Genomic DNA, 22,396 nt, shown 5'->3' with positions numbered 1-22,396 from the left:
CCCTGCCCCAGCCCTGGAATCAGCCATTTCTCCAAGGAGCCCCAGTTTCTCTTAGAACTGCCCTTCCTAAGCAGACAAATTTCCTCTCAACACTTACACTCTGACATCCCAAGCCAGTCACCCCTCCACAGGGCACACAGGGCACCCTGCCCTGTGCCAGGATAGCTCCCCTCACCAGGCAGGTATGCCTTGCCTGCTTGGCATCACCTATTTGTCTTTAGGAATGAAGTGTTCAAAAAAGGAGAGAGTAAGGGGTGATGAGATTCAGCCTTACTGCTGAGAGATTTGATCTTTCAAGAGATGCTACAAATCTGAATTTTTATATGAAATTTGTTTTTAAATGCTGACGAGTCATTCAGATTTCTAAAAACAACAAGTAGACCATACAAGACACACGTGCTGGGTCGAATGTGGCTTGGGAACCAGAGTTTACAATCTACTTTTCAGAAGCCATTTTTAATATCCTCCTGAGAGTGCCACATAGTTTCCTAAATTTTTCTTTTGCTTTCTATAGAAAATAATTTTCAGAGGACTGCTCCTCCCTGTGAGTCTATAGGATAATATACCCTTTCCCTTGTTAAATAAATCTCCCATTGGATCCAGTTGTTCTTCCTGTTTTATTCATCCTCAAATAACGGCCCTGCTATTTATCAAAAGGCAGGGTTTAAGTCCTGTTGTTAAGTCTTTCAACTCGAGTGCAGGCTCATTCCTCTTTTCATTTCTGCCTACTGTCACATGCAGAACTATACACATAGCTTTTGTCCTATTCCAAGCATCCAGAGGCTTTTGAAATGTGGCATTTAATGCAGTAAGACATTCTTCGACCCTTCCTATCTGCAACTCTGACACTCTGACCTAGTAAAAAACATTAGGAACCAAAATCACCAGCTTGTACTGCTATAAGCACTCTTCCTGTGGTATAACAGAGATCCGCAACCTTGGCTACCCATTAAATTACCTGGAAAGCTTTTAAACTCAGTTACCCAGACTAAATCCCAGATTCTGATAGGGTGGGGGTAGATCCTGACATCAGCAATTTTGTTAAAGCTGCCCACATGATTCCATTATGTGGCCAAGACTGGGAACTACCTGTCTCTACCAAGGGTCAGCAAACTTTTTCTATAAAGGGCCAAACAATAAATATTTAGGCTTTGTGGGCCATATGATTCGGTCAAAACTATTCATATCTGCCACTGTAGTACAAAATCAATCATAGATAAGAAACAAACAGGTGAGTGTGGTTGTGTTCCAGGAAAACATTATTTACAATTCAATGTGCTGGTGTAGGGCCCAGGCAACTGCATTTTAAATGAACATGCCTGTGACCAGCATGCAGATGAGTGCTTCTTAGTGTAGACATGCGGGCACTGTGGGAAGGACCATTTTGAGCAATGCAGGAAGTCTAGCATACATGGCTCTCGTCCATCAAAAGCCATCAGAGTCCCCCAGCTGCTCTGACAACTACTGTGTATTTCCAAATATCCTTTGGAAAGGCAGTATCACTTCTAAATGTGATCCAATCCAAAGCACAAAGAGGCAAGGATCTTCCTACTACTTCCAGGCTGGTGGGCTAGGTCTGTTTCAGGAGACGCAACTTCCATTCCTGCTATTCATTATATTCTCTAACACATTTCCTTCCTTCTAGTCTTCGCTGCTGAAAACCATTCCACATGGTCATCAGTTACTTAAAACATGGAATTAAGTCACTCCTCTATGTAAAACTTTTCTTCAAAAGCTTCCCACCAAAGATCTCCAAGATAAATAAGTGGGAGACAGAAAAAAACAAAACCTATGCATACAATGAACTGCAGCCCAATATACATATAATGCGGCTTGTTTTTTAAAACTATATTTTCCTATAAAAATAAAGCTTCTGAAAAATATATAAGAAACTCATCTTGAGAAAACCAGGCACAAGGGTAAAAAGAAGGCTTACTTTTCAATGTATTACTCTATCAATTAAAAAAAAAGGATAATCAGACTTTTCAAAAGGTAAAAAGTGAAAAAAAATTATTTAAAATAGTTCATACTCTGGTTACTATTTCAGGTGCTCCTTATTCATAAACCATCTACCTGTCCCTCTACTTCTACTAGCCCTTTAGAACTTAGCTTTGGCATCATCTCCATAAAGAAGCTTTCCCCAAATAGGTTCTCTTATTTCCTATGAAAATGATGCAGAACTGAAAATATGTTTCTATGTGCTTACCTTCTCTATCCCAAACTGGACTGAGAGCTTTTTGAATTTATATTCTATAAACTCAGTACCTACTCTACCAAAAAGTATCCATTGGACTAGGTATTAACATGTGAATCATTACTCCAAATACTGACTTTTCAGAACACTTCTACCAGCTCATTTATTGTATCTAGATTTCCCACATATACAAATAATGTAAAAGGCTCTTACAACACAGAACATAAAAAATTGTGGTTCAGTACCTCTTCTGATACCAGTTTTTCAGTACCTACATAGTCTTACATAGAAATGCAAGTGGTATGGCAGTAAGAAAAGCAGAGTAGAAAGAGGAAGCTTGAATTTAATACTGGTTATAACTTGGCAGAAAAAAAGGTCAAAAGGACCAAGTCCCAGCTGAGACTTTTGAGACATTTGCAAAAATATGGCACCTAGGTCACTGAGTATTTGCAGTCCCCTCTAGCATTATTCCTGGTCTTCCTCTAAAATCTTCCAGGTATCAGGATGGGGAACACATGAGAAATAAAGGAATAAAAAATTTAAAAAAAAAAAAAGAAAGAAAGAAAGAAAAAAAGAAAAAAAACTTAAAAAAAAAAATAAAATAAAATAAAATCTTCCAGGTAACTACATACTTCAAAGCCCAAAGCTTGAGATGTTTTCATGAAAATAATAGTAGCTTTTTAGAAACTGAATATTGCAATAGATAGAAGATAGTAAGAAAAAAACAAAGCAATAGTGCATTTGAGAGTGTTAATAAATATAGCCACCTCTGGTAAAGTGAATTTTTTAAATGCTTCCTTTAAAACAGAATTATCAGAAAGCAGTTCAGTTCAGTTTAGTCACTCAGTCGTGTCCAACTCTTTGTGACCCCATGAACTGCAGCACGCCAGGCCTCCCTGTCCATCACCAACTCCCAGAGTTCACTCAGACTCACATCCATCGAGTCAGTGATGCCATCCAGCCATCTCATCCTCTGTCGTCCCCTTCTCTTCCTGCCCCTAACCCCTCCCAGCATCAGAGTCTTTTCCAATGAGTCAACTCTTCGCATGAGGTGGCCAAAGTACTGGAGTTTCAGCTTTCGCATCATTCCTTCCAAAGAAATCCCAGGGCTGATCTCCTTCAGAACGGACTGGTTGGATCTCCTTGCAGTCCAAGGGACTCTCAAGAGTCTTCTCCAACACCACAGTTCAGAAGCATCAATTCTTCGGCGCTCAGCTTTCTTCACAGTCCAACTCTCACATCCATACATGACCACTGGAAAAACCATAGCCTTGACTAGACAAACCTTTGTTGGCAAAGTCATGTCTCTGCTTTTGAATATGCTATCTAGGTTGGTCATAACTTTCCTTCCAAGGAGTAAGCGTCTTTTAATTTCATGGCTGCAGTCACCATCTGCAGTGATTTTGGAGCCCAGAAAAATAAAGTCTGACACTGTTTCCACTGTTTCCCCATCTATTTCCCATGAAGTGATGGGACCGGATGCCATGATCTTTGTTTTCTGAATGTTGAGCTTTAAGCCAACTTTTTCACTCTCCACTTTCACTTTCATCAAGAGGCTTTTTAGTTCTTCACTTTCTGCCATAAGGGTGGTGTCATCTGCATATCGGAAGTTACTGATATTTCTCCTGGCAATCTTGATTCCAGCTTGTGCTTCTTCCAGCCCAGAGTTTCTCATGATGTACTCTGCATATAAGTTAAATAAGCAGGGTGACAATATACAGCCTTGACGTACTCCTTTTCCTATTTGGAACCAGTCTGTTGTTCCATGTCCAGTTCTAACTGTAGCTTCCTGACCTGCATACAGATTTCTCAAGAGGCAGGTCAGGTGGTCTGGTATTCCCATCTCTTTCAGAATTTTCCACAGTTTCTTGTGATCCACATAGTCAAAGGCTTTGGCATAGTCAATAAAGCAGAAATAGATGTTTTTCTGGAACTCTCTTGCTTTTTAAATGATCCAGCGGATGTTGGCAATTTGATCTCTGGTTCCTCTGCCTTTTCTAAAACCATCTTGAACATCTGGAAGTTCATGGTTCACATATTGCTGAAGCCTGGCTTGGAGAATTTTGAGCATTACTTTACTAGCGTGTGAGATGAGTACAATTGTGCGGTAGTTTGAGCATTCTTTGGCATTGCCTTTCTTTGGGGTTGGAATGAAAACTGACCTTTTCCAGTCCTGTGGCCACTGCTGAGTTTTCCAAATTTGCTGGCATATTGAGTGCAGCACTTTCACAGAAAGTAGTAAATGTTAAATTACATGTTTTCTATTTTATAGGTATTATAAAATCTGGGAAAAGAATACCAACGAGGCTAATAAATGCAAAATATGTGTTTCATTTCAAAAAAGGGATCGTGATTTGCCCACTTGTTAGTTTAAAATAAAAGAGAACTGTCATTCATTAAATAAGCATTTAATGAGCGTAAATTATAAGCCAAGCTCTTGTCTTTCCTAGATATAAGGGTGTTAAGTGAAACTTAAGAGACAAAGAGAAGACATCCAAAAGTTAAAAAAAAAAAAAAAAAGCTTAGAGGCTAACAAAGTACTAAATCAAGTCTGAGAAAATAATCCTATAAAAGAAACAGACAGATGATGTTCAATACATCTACTTATATGGCCAAAAGAAAACAAAGTAGAAAAATGGAGTCAAAATGACAAAATGAGAGGCCAAAATTTACCAGTCTAATTTATTATATTCTAATTAGGATAGTTTTTTATTTAATAATCTAAATAAACAAAAAGGACCTCTAGGATAATAATTAAAAAAACAGGCTTCATCCAAAAAACTGTGAGGGGGAAAGAGCAAGACAAACAATTAAGTATCTTCAGACATAAGATAATCTGAACTGATTTTTAAGATCTCTAGAAAAAGTCAATCACAGAATCCTCTCAGTGCATTTCCAGTGTTAACAACGCTCACTCACAGCAAACTCACTCTAGACTTCCTGTGGGTCATAAGACCATGTGGGGCCCACAGTTCCTTGTCATGATACTAATTATGCCATCCTGCATGAGCAGAAAGCTTCCCTTCTATCCTTCAGAAGATGCCATTGTCCAGACTCTGACTAAATGTTCTTTTATCCTTCAACCGCATGCACCACTCCTCACACCAATCTGCCAAGCAGAAGGGAACTGGCTACTGATCTTCCTGTTATTTTAAACTCAGCCTGGGCAAGCAGTTAAAATACCACTGACTGAAATCCGAAAATATTATAACTTAAAATTACAATAATATGTACAATTTTTCTATTCCATATAAATCATGACATTCATTCATCTAGCAAATGCATACTGACTGCTTATCATATGCTAAATAAGCCCTGTGACAACAATGCATCTTTGTTGTTAAGGTTTCAATAGTGATGTCCCTGAGGCCTGTTCTATCAGGCAATGAAGGACTCTAAAGGTCCACAACCACCTTCCACTTTCAACACAGCAGGATTTGCTGTGTTGAAAAGTCGAAAATTTCTGTTACAAGTCTCTTTAAAAGGAGTCATTATATTGCAGAGACTATAAAAATGGTTCCCAAACTTTAGCATGCATCATCACCTACTGACTCAGCGGGTCCAGGTGGGACCTGATCATATTTGCATTTTTATCTAGTTCCCAGGTGATGCTGATGCTGCTGGTCAGGGGACTACACTTTTGACATCCATTAGTCTAGATTAGGCTTAGCAAACATTTCCTATCAAAGACCAGACAAACATTTTAGGCTTTGTGATGCCATGCAGTCTCTAAGTGCAAAAGCTGCCATAAGCAATATGTAACTGAATCAGTGTGGCCATGTTCTGATAAATCATTATTTATGGACACTGAAATATGAATTTCATGTAATTTTCAAACGAATATTATTCTCATTTTTTTCAACTACTTAAAAATGTGAAACCATTCTTACTTTGTGAGCCATATAAAAATAGGCCGTGGGCTGAATTTGGCTCATGAGCCATAGTTTGCCAACCTCTGCTCTACATGAATGATTGGTTCTCAATTCCAGCTACTCATCAAAATTGAGTGCTGGGAGCTTTGAAATGACCCAAACACTTAGGCTCTGTTCCAAGAGATTCTGATGTAACTGGTCTACGTTGTTAGATGATTCTCATGTACAACATGAATAAAAGTCAGGTAAGTGTGGAAAACGAAGTTAAAAAGATTTCTTACTGCAGGATGTCTCACAATATTATCACAAATCTCCAAGATGGGAACCATAATATGCAATATTTTCCAGGTTCATTTGACAACCAACCGCATAATGTTTCGTGAAACACATGGAAACACTGCTCTAAATCTTTCATAAAGAATACCATATACTTAATACTCAGGTTCATAAAATTACAGAAAAATAAGAAATTAATTCAAAAATGAGAAACACATTTGATGTTTGTCAAAAATAATAATGAAAAGATAAACTTCTGACAAATCTGAACAAATTAAAAAGAAAAAAGCCACCAACAGGCAATTATCTTAAAGTGTGGGGGAAACACACCAATAAAACTAAAAAAATCAAGGTCAAAGATGGTTTTCTATGTCAGATTGAACACAAAAGGTGCAGAAAATGTGAATTATGGAAGAAAACAAAAAAGAATTACCAATGCACCTATTTAAAGAAAAAAAGACAGTGATACAGGGTCTTAACAGATTTCCTGGTGAATTTTCTCCAACTTTTCATGAACTAGGTAACTCTCTGATAAATCTAAAGGATGTTTATCATTATCTCCTGGCCAGACACACAGTAGACACTCAGCCTACTTTATTCAAACGTTACTATCAAGAACAACTTTTCCCCAGAAAAGAAAATGTCTTTTTAACATAATTTCTTTGGTGCTAGTAGCAGGCGGTAAGTCATACCCTAAACTATTAAACTGTTATGGTTCTTCCCACTCTACCTTCAAGAGGGAAAATGTCACCACAGGATACCATGGAAAGGAGACAAAAAAGCCACCAGGTATCAGTGGAAAGGAAAGTCAGTGAAACTAACTCATCATTCCTTTCATTGCTTCTTACACCACAGCAAACTAATAACCTACATTACTAACTAGACGGACATACCTTATACATGATGAAAGACCAAAGCACAGCTATTAATATAACAAAACAAACTCTGCCATGCAACTGAACTCTACAAATAACACAAATATGGCAAATAATTCATAAGAAACTGGCTGTTGTTTATCTTACTGTTTGACCTGATTAATGCCCACAAATGCACCAACAGCCTAATGGTACTCGGGTATTACGGACCACGCTCTTCAAAAGGGTGGCATGTGGATATCAACATTGCTATTCTATACTTACTTAAGGCAAACTTGCATAAACCTAAAAGTGCCTGATTAATCAGCTCCAGAGCATAAGAAAAGACTTCACATTGCTAGAATCCATTGCAAGAAGCATTTCACAAAATCCTCAAAACTAAAATATGAAAAAAAGATCTTAAAAACACTTTAACTAAAAAGATCATTTCTAGTAAACATTTTAAAATAGGAATAAATGAGTTTTTGAAATTCTAAATGAGTCAAAATTAGATACAATGGAGAAAAATAAAAAAATATTTCTAGGTGATATGATTTACCATCTAGAAAACCTAAAATATGCCTGAGTTTATGGCACAACATAAACTCAGCAGAACATAACCCTGAGATTCCAATTATCAGATTTTTTTTTTTCTTTGAACATACTGTTTCCCATTGTAGACAAGTATACCAGATCTCAACTTTTTCTTATTAGAGATAATCAGAAAAAAAGAAAATAGGAACTGGATTTGATTTGAAAACAGGGAAATAAGTAAGGGGGCCAAGAAATGTAAGTTAGTTGAAATCACAGAATTGTCAAATGTAAGATGGGTGACCTGAATCCTGTGTAATTCCCAAGCCTATACTCAGTTCACTTTAGCACAGAGCCAGAAGGCATCTTTAGTTTAACAGATACTTTCTGAATACACTATACAACCAACACAGGGGTACAATAATGAGTCACATACAATGTTTTAAGGAGACCCAATTATCTGGATTAAAACCTAGGTCTCCTAAATCCAACTTCAACAGTCCTCCCACTATTCATTCATTACACATCTAAAAATTGCATATTCTAACATGCAAAGTATTATTCTTCCTATATATAATAAACACCATTTTAATCCTAGAGATAATTCCAAAAGTCTTATTGTAGAGTTTTACTACAATAGTACCCAAAAGGACTGACAACCCAGACAGAGGGCTATTGTTGTGTGTGCTTTTAAGCCATCCTCATTTTTAAAAATGTAAAAAATAATTTGGGAAGGGTGAGGAGTCAATTTCCAAAGCAGACTTATTCAGTTCAGGCATAGCACACTCTCAAACACATCACTTGCAAATTTCCTACTGTTCCCTAAATGTAAACACTTAGAAATACTTAAACGACTTAAGATAGTCATTCTCAGTGATCTTTTTCAAAAATTTCAGGTAATTCAACATTTATACAACTGGGGGAAATGTGGCTTAAAAATAACATAGTTCACTAGATTTAAGTTGAATGAACATCCATAGTCATTAATAAATCTGCAAAAGGCTCTGTATCTGATCTTGCCCTGTTCAACATTTCCTATTATGGACAAGATGAAGATCCAGAAATTACACTGAAACATCAGAAAACATCTTCAGAAAATTTTTCATCTCTCCTGTTCAGCAAGGCAGAACCCAAAGCTGGCTATCTGTCATACTGAGACAAGGGAGAAGTATAAAATGCAAGTAGGGCTTTCCAAAATCAACTTCAAGAAATTTTACGACAATACTCTAATCAAATGGCCCAAAGGTGGAGGTAACGCATCCAAGACATGAACCAGGAAGCAGAGTACAACAGAATGACTCCCATCACCTCCCAACCAAATCTATGAATGATACACATGTAAGTGTGTTTCTCACTGTTTTAGAAGAAAATAAAGCTCAGGGCTATTTGAACTTTAAAACTCATTCTTCAGATAAAGTACAGCTGACCCTTGAAGGAGACAGGTTAATCACAGTTGGTCCACCACATCCATAGTTCCTTTATATCCATGGTTCCTCCATATCTGCAGATTTAACCAGCTTCAGATTGTGTACTAGCATCCTATTTACTAGTGAAAAATAGCCACTTGTCAGTGGACCCATGCAGTTCAAACCCATGTTGTTCAAGGGTCAACTATAATTCCAGTATAAACAGGAAATAAGTATTTTCTAATAACACTGGTGACCTCTAACCAAGTAAAATTATGATCAAATCATTTTAAGATAAGGTTTCTTTAGAAATAAAAACTATACTTACCACAATCCATTCAGCTATGTTTTCATAGAGCTCTGGACTGAAAATTGCTTTTTTAAGCCTCGCTAGAGGACCATCAGCATCTACTAATCTGCACCGCATGAAAACATCACAGTAGCCTCTAAAATCATTGCATGGGGATCCAGGTTGCAGGGTGATAGTTCGACCAAGGAAGTACTTGTTCCACTGCACAGACCCTGTACTGGCACAAGTTGATGGCTCCACTGTAAAAGAAGTGCCCAATATAAGCTGAAGATCAGATTCTCTATTGGGCTAGCTGGGAAAAAGGGAGAAACTGCCTAAAATCATCATTGTGACATGCTACATAGGCTTTCATTAGTTAGACTGGATAATACCCTTACTTAAATATCACAACATAAACAACCAGCAACTCTTTTGACTTAGAGCCTACAATGGCTTAAAATCCTTCTAACAGTGTATATATTAATTATTGCAAAAACATTGGCAGGTTTCGTCTAGTTCATCATGTTAAAAACACTGTAGGGACCACAAAACTGGAAACACAATGCTATACGACATTTAAATATTTCTCAAGAGAATCAGTTCAGCTGGAAATTATCTGTCCCAACTGTATACCAAAGTTTAACACTTAACATTTAGGAGAAAATAAGGTTTTTCAAACAGATTTTATACTCGTGCATTTTCAAAGCCTTACTCTTCTTCATACAGCAGACATGGCATAATTCCTTATCATCTTTGCCATCAGAACTGGCACAGGTACACTCCTCCAAGCCATGTTTCTCACAGATAGAACCTGCACATTGCTGAAAGAAAAATAAAAGACCAATTATTTAATCCCTATACAGTCAAACCTCTTGTTCCCAGTAACAGACAGATGCCTCCAATGCTAAAATAATTAAGTAAAAATACAAGAGGTGGTGGGAGCACAGATTAGAATCAGAAATGGACCATATAAACACATCTTAAAAAGAGCAAGTGCAAATAAGATAGTAAATCTTAAAAAAATGGTAACAAAAATCTAGACAAAACACAAACAGAGGTGATTAGATGAACATCCACTTTATGTTGGTTATTATGGCTCCTTTATAAGAAAAGAAAAATCAAAAGCTCCTCATGTAGAGGAAAGTGATTGTTTAGCCAAGAAAGCTTTAAAGGCCTCAAAGGCAGAGGAAATAATCAAGAGTCCTTTTATTTAGGGTACTAAAATATTAATTTATAAAACTTAAAAGCAGTACAAAGTTACATGCCTAGTTACATAACTATTTTTCTCTAGAGTATCAAACACACGCAGTAGAAAGTTGAAAGACAAGTCAATAACAAATCGAATGCCACCAGGCACTTATGCCACATAATGCAGTCACAGCTTTGTGGGGAAATAGATACGGATGCTGAAACTGGGACTGAGATGAATTACTTTAACTGTGAGGTTTTAAGTATTCTGAAAAAGATTTCATAAAATTAAATGAAAAACAAATCAAATGCTTACCCCATTAATGCACACTTGCGTATGTCTATTACAGTCTGTGAAGTTCGGTTTAGGATCAGAGGCTGGGCAGAGAGCTGTGATGCCATTACATATTCCTTCTTTTGCACAGTCTGAATCATCCCGACACTTTTCAGTTTTTGACTTGAATGCACAATGTGCTGTACAACAGGGACCTTGACTTGGACTAAAAGAAGTACTGAGTTGAGTAAAGAAAATCCCACTAGGACATTTCCGATACAATAGATACAGTCTTAATTTTTAAATAATAAATATTATCTTTTAAATGTTAAGTATGTTACTGTTATACAACTCTTATTGTAACAAGAGGTTACTAAATTTTAACATTCTAATAGTCACAGAAAAATGATGAAGAATCTTGTTTTTATAATGAAGGCATACTATATTCAGCATTCTTATTCTATTTGTCTTTAGTAAAAGGTTACAATGGAAAATGGGTTAAATACTAGGCAAGTCATCAGTTTTTCATAGATATATCACACATTAGTCAATTTATCATTTTTTCTCACATTTACACATTAAAATCAAATTAGGATACACAGAACATCCATTTTAAAAGTACTGCACAAATAATATTCTATTGCTTATATTTGTCACTACCAGAATAATTTGAGAAGTGAAATAAATTGTATGACACCAAGTTACAAGAATGTGTGGAATCCATATTACCTAAATATTTAAAACTAAAATTCTAAAAATACTTATGAAAGTCACATTTTAATGTTATAAACTAAATAATATGTATTTTACTGAGCTGCTTATTTAACTTATATGCAGAGTACATCATGAGAAATGCTGGGCTGAAGGAAGCACAAGCTGGAATCAAGATTGCTGGGAGAAATACTAATAACCTCAGAAATGCAGATGATACCATCCTTATGGCAGAAAGTGAAGAACTAAAGAGCCTCTTGATGAAAGTGAAAGAGGAGAGTGAAAAAGTTGGCTTAAAAGCTCAACATTCAGAAAACTAAGATCATGGCATCCGATCCCATCACTTCATGGCAAATAGATGGGGAAACCATGGAAACAGTGAAAGATTTTATTTGGGGGGCTCTAAAATCCCTGCAGATGGTGACTGCAGCCACGAAATTAAAAGACGCTTACTCCTTGGAAGGAAAGTTATGACCAACCTAAACAGCATAATAAAAAGCAGAGACATTACTTTGTCAACAAAGATCCGTCTAGTCAAGGCTATGGTTTTTCCAGTGATCATGTATGAATGTGAGAGTTGGACTATAAAGAAAGCTGAGCACTGAAGAATTGATGCTTTTGAACTGTGGTGTTGGAGAAGACTCTTGAGAGTCCCTTGGACTGCAAGGAGGTCCAAACAGTCCATCCTAAAGGAGATCAGTCCTAGGTTTTATTTGGAAGGAAATGAAACATCATTCAACTGATGTTGAAGTTGAAACTCCAATACTTTGGGCACCTGATGCAAAGAGCTGACTCATTTGAAAAGACCCTGATGCTGGCAAAGATTGAGGGCCAGAGGAGAGGGGGACAACAGAGGGTGAGATACCTGGATGGCATCACCAACTCAATGGACATGGGTTTGGGTGGACTCTGGGAGTTGGTGATGGACAGGGAGGCCTGGTGTGCTGTAGTTCATGGGGTGGCAAAGAGTCGGACACGACTGAGCGACTGAACTGAACTGAGCATCCTTTGCATGTCTTTAACACCCACCACAAAAATTGTAATTATAAGTAGCTCAATCTGCCAGCAAAGGTGCACTAAATAATCCTATTCCAGAAAAATAAAACAAATAACAAAGTTCCAAAACCACATACATCTCTTAATAGAGTTTCTTCTTTTTTAATCTGGTTTTAAATATGACATAACTACTTTCAGGCATCCCTGGTAGCTCAGCTGGTAAAAAATAAGCTGGCAATGTAGGCAACCCCATTTCAATTCCTGGGTCAGGAAGATTCCCTGTAGAAGGGATAGGCTACCCACTCCAGTATTCTTGGGTTTCCCTGGTGGCTCAGCTGATGAAGAATCCGCCTGCAATTTGGGAGACCTGGGTTCGATCCCTGGGTTGGGAGACCGACTGGAGAAGGGGAACAGCTACCTACTCCAGTATTCTAGCCTAGAGAATGGACTGTTTAGTCCATGGGGTCGCAAAGAGCCAGACATGACTGAGCAACTTTCATGAACTACATTCAAGTGACTTCATAGGAGCATTAACATTACTGGAATTAACAAGGTACCTGCACTGCTTTCCAGGTTTCAGCTTGCATTTTTTCCCCTCCGGCTGATTTGCATCGTAGCAGCACTCGTCTTTACACTGGTCACTATAACCACAATCACATTCTTCACCTTGTTCTACCATCCCATTTCCACAAATAGGTTGGCCAGATTCTGAAGAAAATGAATAAGACAAAGTTAGCACTGTATGCAACACTTATTTTATTTCAAATTCACAAACTCTTTAAAGCCTCATTTTAAAAAAGAGAAAGGAAAACTTTGAAGATTAAGAAAAGTAGAATAAACTAAGAATCTGGAAATTAGGAGATCTAATTGCAACAGTGGCTCAGTCACTAACTAGCAATGTGGCCTTAGGCAAGTCACTTCCCATTCAGGTGCTTCAGTTTCTCAATTTGTGCAGTGAGGGAATTTGACCTAATGCTCCCTTCTAAAGTCCCTTCCAGAAGTGACAGTACTCTGTTTAGGCCATGCCACACTGAGCTTTATTGAACAATGACTGTACTATTTATAGTACATAACTACAAAGTAAGTCAGTGCTTCATCAACCAGAAAAAAATTAAACCTTTTCTGTTAGAAAATTTCAAACATACAGAGAAGTAGTAAAAAAGTAAGTACAATGAACTCCTATGAACCAATCACTTAGCTTTAACAACTATCAATGATATGCTGTAAACAACTGCATCTAACCTATTCATCTGCTCTTACAAATTCATCTACCAGGATGAATCTAACAGATAAAGAGTTTTTTTCTTTTTTAAATCTAACCATAATACCATTATCACTTCTAAAAAAACTAACAGATACTAACTAATAGTATCTAATAGCCAATCTATTTTCAATTTGCTTCAACTACCCCTTTACATCAGTTCATTTGAACCAAGTTTCACATACGCTTTCCCCAACCCCTCTCCTCATAGTTGCTTTTTATGCATCTTAAGTTCTTTTAATAGATAACAGATTCCCTCCTCTCTTGTTTTTACACTACTAGTTGTTAAAGAAATTGGGTCATTGTGTCCTATGGAATTTTCTACATTCTATTTGGCTGACTGTATCCTAGTCAACTAGTAATTTTTTTAATGTACATTAGTTTTGATTGTCAGCTAGACCAAAATTCCTTAAGGGAAGAACCATGTATTATTTATATCTTTTGTATTTCCACAGAGTCTAACATTAATGAGTCAAATCTTGGTTCATTAAGGTTAGACTGTCTGGTCTAAGCATAGTGAGTAATTTCAGAAAGACTTTCCGGGTCTTTTTTTATAGTTCTTTGATTTTGTTAGTGAAGTTTAAAATTGGAACAAGAATGCTACTCTTAATAAGAACATAAAAATCACAGAACTTCAGCATCTGCAGAGAAATGAAAAGAATCAAATGTCTTCGTTTTAGAGACAAGAAAACTAACTTTTAGAGAGTTTGGGACTTGCTGGAAACCATATGCCCCAGTATGGGCAAAACACAAGACTAAATCAAGGTCTCCTAGACCTAAAGTCTGGTGCTCTTTCTGCTACACCAAATCAGTGTGGGAAACAGTTGTAGCACAGACTTCAAACTGAAAGCTGAGTAAGTGGAAGAGAACATACCTCAAGCACAGGAACCCAAAACAAGGTTACTATAGAGACCTTAGCTTTATATTCAGAAATTTCATTCTTATCCTTGGCCCCATCAAACATTAAAGGAAATTTTAGGGCTAACTGAAGCTCCATCCCTCTCTCTCTCTCTCTTTTTTTTTTGGCCATGTGGGGATCTTAGCTCCCCAACCAGGGACTAAACCTGGGTCACAGCAGTGAAAGCGCTGAGTCTTAACCATTGGACCGCCAGGGAATTTCTCCTTTCCTTCACTTTATACTATCTCTTTTGTTCTCTAAAACTAGAAGCATGCACATGCACATATATATTAAGTAAATAGTAATGATTTTTCTAAAGTTCAGCAATAATCATCTTACAATTCATGTGACATGTAATTTAGGAGAAAAGGAAAAATTGAAAAAGTCAGAAAACCACACATGCAATATTCATTACATATTCATTTGTGTCTCATACAGAAACGATACATCAAATCAGCTATTTGCTAATGGCTTAAATACAGGGGAAAAGATGTTGCTCAAAATGCAAAAATTGTAACAGGTACATATTTCATTGTAATTTAAGAAACAAATTTCTTTCCCATAATACTAAAAAGCAATATGCTCATTTTTTCTATCTTATGGTAAATATTATTTATTTATTCAGGTATTTTTTTAATTGAAGTAGTTATTTTACAATATTGTGTTAGTTTCAAGTGTACAACAAAATGATTCAGTTATACATATAGGTATAAAAGTGACAGTGTTAAAAAAAAAAAAAGTGACAGTGTTAGTTGCTCAGTCACGCTGGACTCTTTGTAACCACATAGACTGCAGCCTGCCAGGCTCCTCTGTCCATGGAATTCTCCAGGCAAGAGTACTGGAGTCTCCTGCATTGCAGGCAGATTCTTTACCAACTGAGTCAGCAGGGAAGATCATATGTGTGTGTCTGTGTGTGTGTGTATGTATTTATTTTTCAGAATCTTTTCCATTATATGTTAACACAAGATATTAAGTATAGCTTCCTGTGCTACACAGGAGATCCTTGTTGTTTACCTATTTTATATATAGTACATACATGGTAATCTCAAGCCTCTAATTTGTCTCCCCCTCACCACTTGTTCTTGCTATCCCTTTTGGTAACTCTAAGTTTGTTTTCTATGTCTGTAAGTCTATTTCAACCTTATAAATAAGTTCATTTGTATTCTTTTTTTAGATTCCACATATAAGTAGTATCATATGATACTGGTCTTTCTCTGACATTTGTCCATACTAGGAAGGTACAGTAATCAAAATAGGAGGGTGCTGGCACAAAAATAGACACACAGATCAATGGAACAGTATAGAAAGCCCAAAAATAAACCTATGCACTTATGGTCAATTAATCTATGACAAAGGAGGCAAGAATATACAATGGAGAAAAGATGGTCTCTTCAATAAGTGGTGCTGGGAAAACTGGACATCTACACGTAAAAGAAAGAAATTAGAAGATTCTATAACACATATACAAAAATAAAATGGATTAAAGATCTAAATATAAGACCAGATACTATAAAACTCCTAAAGGAAAACATTGGCAGAACACTCTGACATAAATTACAGCAGCATTTTTTTTTGGATCCATCTCCTGGAGCAATGGAAATAAAAACAAAAACAAACAAATGGACCTAATTAAACTTTAAAATCTTTTGCATAGCAAAGGGAACCATAAACAAAATGAAAAGACAACCTGCAGACTGGGAGAAAATATTTGCAAATGATGGTACCAACAAGGGTTTAATTTCTAAAATATACAAACAGGTCATGCAGCTCAATATCAAACAAACAACCAAATCAAAAACTAAGCAGAAGACCTAAATAGACATTTCTCCAGCGAAGACATATAGATGGCCAACAGGTACATGAAAAGATGCTCAATATTGCTAATTATTGGGCTTCCCAGGTGGCTCAGTGGGTAAAGAATCCACCTTCAATTCGGGAAATGCAGGAGACTTGTGTTCGATCCCTGAGTGGGGAAGATCCCCTGGAGGAAGCATGGCAACCCAATCCAGTATTCTTGCCTGGAGAATCCCAGGGACAGAGGAGGCTGGTGGCTTACATTTCTTAAGGTCACAAAGAGTCAGACGTGATTAAAGAAACTGAGCATGCACACACATTTCTAATTATTAGAGAAATGCAAATCAAAATTACAATGAGGTATCACCTCACACCAGTCAGAATGGTCATTATTTAAAAGTCTACAAATACTAAATGTTGGAGAAGATGTGGAGAAAAAAGAAACTTACTACACTGTTGATGAAATGTAAATTGGTGCAGCCACTCTGGAGAACAGTATGTAGTTTCCTTAAAAAACTAAAACCACATAATCTTGCGATCCCACTGCTGGGCATCTATCTGGAGAAAATGCTCATTTGAAAAAATATATGCAACCCCAATGTTCAAAGAAGCACTATTTACAACAGCCGAGACATAGAAGCAACCTAAATGTTCATGAATAGATGAATGGATAAAGAAAATGTGTGGTGTACACACACACACACACACACACACACACACACACAGAGGAATATTACTCAGACATAAAAAAAGAATGAAATAATGCCATTTGCAGCAACATGGATAGACCTAGAAATCATATTTATTAAGTCAAGCCAGACAGAGAAAGACAAATATGTTCATAATTTTTAAAGTCATTTTCAATCAGAAAGCTTATTGTAAGACTCTAGTTTACAAATGAAGAATCTAGATGTCACTTCTACCACTGAGAATAATAATAACAAAAATGATAATATCAATGTAATTTTAATCTGCCCTTTCAAAAGAAAATGAAGGTTTTATAAGAAAAAGTCAATCAATAAAAGTAAAAACTGACTTTGAATCTTCTTAAAATTTAAGTTTTGCTCTGGGAAAGACTGTGAGAGGATGAAAAGACAAGCTACAGAAAGGAAGAAAATACATGCAGACCAATATGTGACAAATGACTAGCAGCTGAACTAAATAAGAACCCTCAAAACTCAACAGAAAAAAAAAAACCCTCAGTGGCCAAGAAACATGGACATTTGACCAAAGAAGATATACAGATGGCAAAAAACCACAGGATATTCAATGTCATTAGTCATCATAAAAATACAAAGTAAAGCCACAATGAATTAACACTATACACATGTCACAGTGGATAAAATAAGAAATACCAAAAGCTGACAAGGATAGAGAGAACTTAGACAACTCATACACTGCTGGTGGGAATGTAAAATAGTACAGCCTTCTGAACAGTTTGGCAGTTTCTGCCAAAACATAAAAACGTAAATAAAAACAAACAACTGCTATATTGATCCATCAGTTCAATTTGGAGGCATCTGAAACCTATATTCATATGAAAAGCCTGTTTATAGCTGCTTTATTCATAACATCCCAAAGCTGAAGTTAACCCAAATATTCTTTAACAGAAAAATGGTTGAATGAATTGAGGTACACACATACTACCTGCAATAAAAAGGAACAAACTAATGACACAGGTAAAAATTTGGATTAATTTCTAAGCAATCATATCAAGTGAAAAATCCCCAAAAGTTACATATTGTATGATTCCATTTATCGAACATTTTTGAAGTGACAAAATTTTAGAAATAGGGAATGATTTAGTGGGGCAGGTGAAAGAGGCAGGAAAGAGGAGGTTGCTTTCTTTTTTTTTTTTTAAATGCCACACCATGTGGCATATGGGGTCCTAGTTCCCCGACCAGGGATCAAACCCATGCCCCCTGCATTAGAAGCATGTGGTCCCAATCACTAGATGGCCAAAGTGAAAGTGTTAGTCACTCAGTCATGTCTGACTCTTCGTAACCCCATGGACTGTAGCCTGCCAGGCTCCTCTGAACATGGAATTCTCCAGGCAAGATTACTGGGGTGGGTAGCCATTCCCTTCTCCAGGGGATGTTCCTGACCCAGGGATTGAACCCAGCTCGCCTACATTGCAGGCAGATTCTTTACTGTCTGAGCCACCAGGGAAGTTCCAATGGAACTGTTCTTAATCATGGCTATGGTGATGGACACATAAACCTACACATGGTAAAACTGTATAGAACTAAACACAGAGATGACAATATGAAAAACTGGGGAAATCCAAACAAGATCTGTGGACTGTTTATCAATGTCAATATCCTTGTTGTATGCAACACTGTACTACACAGTTTTGCAAGATGTTACCATTGAAGGAAACTGAGTGAAGGAATATGGAATCTCCATTATTTCTTACAACTGCATGGGAACTTAAATTATCTCCATATAAATTTCAATTAAGAACAAAAGGGCATAGTGTTATATCAATTTTATGTCAAAACAAAAAATACAGCTAAAAAAACAAAAAGCCGTGCTTATCTGGAAAACTTCTTCAGTTCTTTCTCCTTTGGTGCCATATCTGTGAGAGTGCTGTTTATGTGCAATGTGAGCAGGCCTCAGTGTTTACCCTCAAGTAACTTAAAATCTTATGAAATAGGAGAAGGATCCCCAAAAATGTAATACGAGGAGGGGTATTTAGAACATATTAAATGCCCCAAGAGAGGCAAAACAGATCAATGGATAGACAAAATGTAGTATATCCCTAAAACAGAGTATTATTCTGCCATAAAAATTAGAATGTCATTGTGATACATGCTGTAGCTTGCGTGAATCTTGGAAATACTATGCTAAGTGAAATACATCAGATAAAAAAGCATAATCCCACTAATATGAGGTTCCTAGAATAGGGAAAGTCGCAGAGACACGAAATAGAATAGAGGTTACTAGGAACTGAGGAGAGAGAGAAATAGGAGTTAATTGCTTAACGGTTACAGAATTTCTATTTGGGGTGATTTTAAAAGTTTGAAAATGGAAAAGCAGTGATGGTTGTACAAATGGTAAATGTACTTAATGCCAATGAATGGTACACTTAAAACTAGTTTAAATATAAACTCTATATTATATATATTTTACCACAATAAGAAAAAAATTCATAGCAACTTTATTCAAAATAGCCCAAACCTGAAAAGCCCAGGGGTTCATTCAACAGGAGAGAGGATAAGTAAACTGTGATAAATTCATATAATGTACTTCTACCCAGCCAAAAAAAAAAAAGGTACAAAACACTAATAATGAACTTCAAAATAGTATGATGGGTGAAAGCAGCCTTCCACAAAAGAATGCAAACTGTTATGATTCCACTTATATGAAAACAAGCAAAATTTATCTATGGAGAAATAAATCTATTTATTATGGGACAGGTGCAGAGATTGGTGGGGAAAGGATATGAGAGAACCTTTTCAGGTGACAGAAATGTTGTACATCTTGACAGGTGCTTAGGTTACACAGACGTATTTGTCAAAGCTCATCAAATGGTAGAGTTGATTTGTGTATTTCACTTATGTAAAAAATATAGGCTAAAGGGCTTAGAGTGAAGTATCCTGATATCCCAAATCCACTTTAAATTACAATAACAATAAAACATGGATTGAGAGATGAATAGATTGATACATATGTGATAAGTACTAGTTGTTCGGTTGTGTCCAACTCTTTGTGACCCCATGGACTACATAGCCTGCCTGGCTCCTCCTCTGAACATGGAATTCTCCAGGCAAGAATACTGGAGTGGGTAGCCATTCCCTTCTCTAGGGGATCTTCCCGACCCAGGGATCAAACCTGGTCTCCTGCATTGCAGATAGATTCTTTACCATCTGAGCCACCAGGGAAGCCCCCTATGTGATAAAGCAAATGTATTAAAGTGCTAACAACTGTAAAATATAAAGGTGGTAGTGGTGGATATACAGGTGTTTGCTATTTAATTCTTTCCAGTTTTCTGAATGTTTGAAAATACCCATATTAAAATGCTGGGAAAATATACATACCAACAAAACAGTTGTTTCTCTTCTTCTCAAGAACTTGACTTATATTTCTAATACTACAGAGTGAGAATTTATTGTTGTTAAGTTTGTCCCCAGATGTTGCTCTTGCATACATGATGTAGTTGCCATTTTCTTTTTGTCCTAAATTCTTAGATTCTCCTGGAGTGCACTCTGTTCCAGAATCATGCTGTCAAAAAGAATATAAAGTTACATAAACAGGAAGTTAAATAGGGTTTTCAGGTCATCTGATTAGATGTAATTTTCTCGTCAGAAGAACAATGGAAGCTTGAGGACTCTCCTTTAGACTAGACCTTACCGTTATTTTAGCCTGTGAAAAGGAAAGATAATTTGCTCTTTTAGGGGCCACTGTCTTATAAAGAAGAGAAAAATCAGTGAAGGTCTAATTGCAATGGATACCTTTTTTTATTATTTTTAATTCACAGGAATCTTTGACACATTCTTCAATTACTTCTTTTAGTTGGGTTCCCAAAGGTAGAGTTACTGCATTAAAAGGTCAAATGCTTTAAAGATGTTGATACATACTGCCAAACTGCCTGACAAAAGGGCCATATTAATTCACATTATATAGCAACATGGATCTAGATTTCAACAGGCAGAGATGGGAAGGAATTGGCTTCCTGGCAGAAGTAGACTTTTTTAAATGACTTAATTTGACAGGGAAGAGGAAATAACACAGGAAACATACTTAGCCCCAAATTATGGAAAACCCTATAAATACTAAGTTAAGGAAACTGTATTAGCAATATCAACAGGTATTGGATGTAGGGTTGTAAGCCGAAGTGACATGATCAGAATGACTAGAACTATATCTAGACAAGGGCTTCCCAGGTAGGCTAGTGGTAAAGAACCTGCGTGCCCAATGCAGAAGACATAAGAGACATGGGTTTGATCCCTGGGTTGGGAAGATCACCTGGAGGAGGAAATGGCAACTCACTTCAGTATTCTTCCCTGGAAAATCCCATAGACAGAGAAGTCTGGTGGGCTACAGTCCATAGGGTCGCAAAGAGTCAGACACAACTGAAGTGACTTAACACGCACATACCTAGACAAAGATTAATCTGCTGAGAGTAAATACATTAAGACTTTCATACTGGGCGACAGGAACTCGCCTCTTGATTGCATTACCAACAATGTTTATAAACTGGTTAACAACAGGTGTGTGAACATTTAGGATAGCTTCCCTGGTGGTTCAGATCGTAAAGAATATGCCTGCAATGAGCAAGACCTGGGTTCAATCCCTAGGTTGGAAAGATCTCCTGGAGAAGGCAACGGCTACCCACTACAGTATTCTGACCTGGAGAATTCCATGGACAAAGGAGCATGCAGGGTTACAGTCCATGGGGTCACAAAGAGACAGGACTAAGCGACTTTCACATAAATAAATATATGCAACACAGTGAACCACTCAGACAGAAAGTAACATTGACATAGTACAGATATATGACAGAAGACATAAAGACAATTTTAGACAAAAATGTCAAAGAAGACAGGCTCAGGAGTTCATTGTCTGGCTGATTTCAATATTAAATTACTGAAAACAAATTTACTAAGCACCTGCTATCTACAGTATAGTATTATGTGTACTCTATGTATAGTATCACGAACAATATACACAAAGGAATGAGGTGTATTTGAGGATGACAGAATCACTAGAAGTAGTCTAGTATGACAGGAAAAGATAACAAGGGAAGCAAAAAAAATGTGAACCAATTTATACATTCAACAATAAGTAATATTACATCAATGTATTAAAAAACACCTCTCTGGCAACCAATTAGAAGACAAATTAGATGG

The 22,396-nt window shown here is 36.8% G+C and overlaps 1 protein-coding gene across 3 annotated transcripts in view; it reads right to left on the bottom strand.

Moving 5' to 3' along the window:
• Window positions 1–22,396, bottom strand: part of ADAM10 (ADAM metallopeptidase domain 10) — a 144,137-nt gene that overhangs the window by 6,785 nt on the left and 114,956 nt on the right. For all 3 annotated transcript variants that reach the window (NM_174496.3, XM_024997276.2, XM_024997275.2), the window contains exons 10-14: window positions 20,585–20,768; window positions 13,149–13,299; window positions 10,927–11,110; window positions 10,135–10,243; window positions 9,462–9,682 (exon numbers count right to left, since the gene is read on the bottom strand). In NM_174496.3, the coding sequence (NP_776921.1) occupies window positions 9,462–9,682; window positions 10,135–10,243; window positions 10,927–11,110; window positions 13,149–13,299; window positions 20,585–20,768 (849 nt within the window). The remainder of the gene's footprint in view (window positions 1–9,461; window positions 9,683–10,134; window positions 10,244–10,926; window positions 11,111–13,148; window positions 13,300–20,584; window positions 20,769–22,396) is intronic.

Source organism: Bos taurus, chromosome 10 (assembly GCF_002263795.3).
Source record: "Bos taurus isolate L1 Dominette 01449 registration number 42190680 breed Hereford chromosome 10, ARS-UCD2.0, whole genome shotgun sequence".
Lineage (NCBI taxonomy): Eukaryota > Metazoa > Chordata > Mammalia > Artiodactyla > Bovidae > Bos > Bos taurus.
This window is presented reverse-complemented; position numbering and strand designations above follow the sequence as displayed.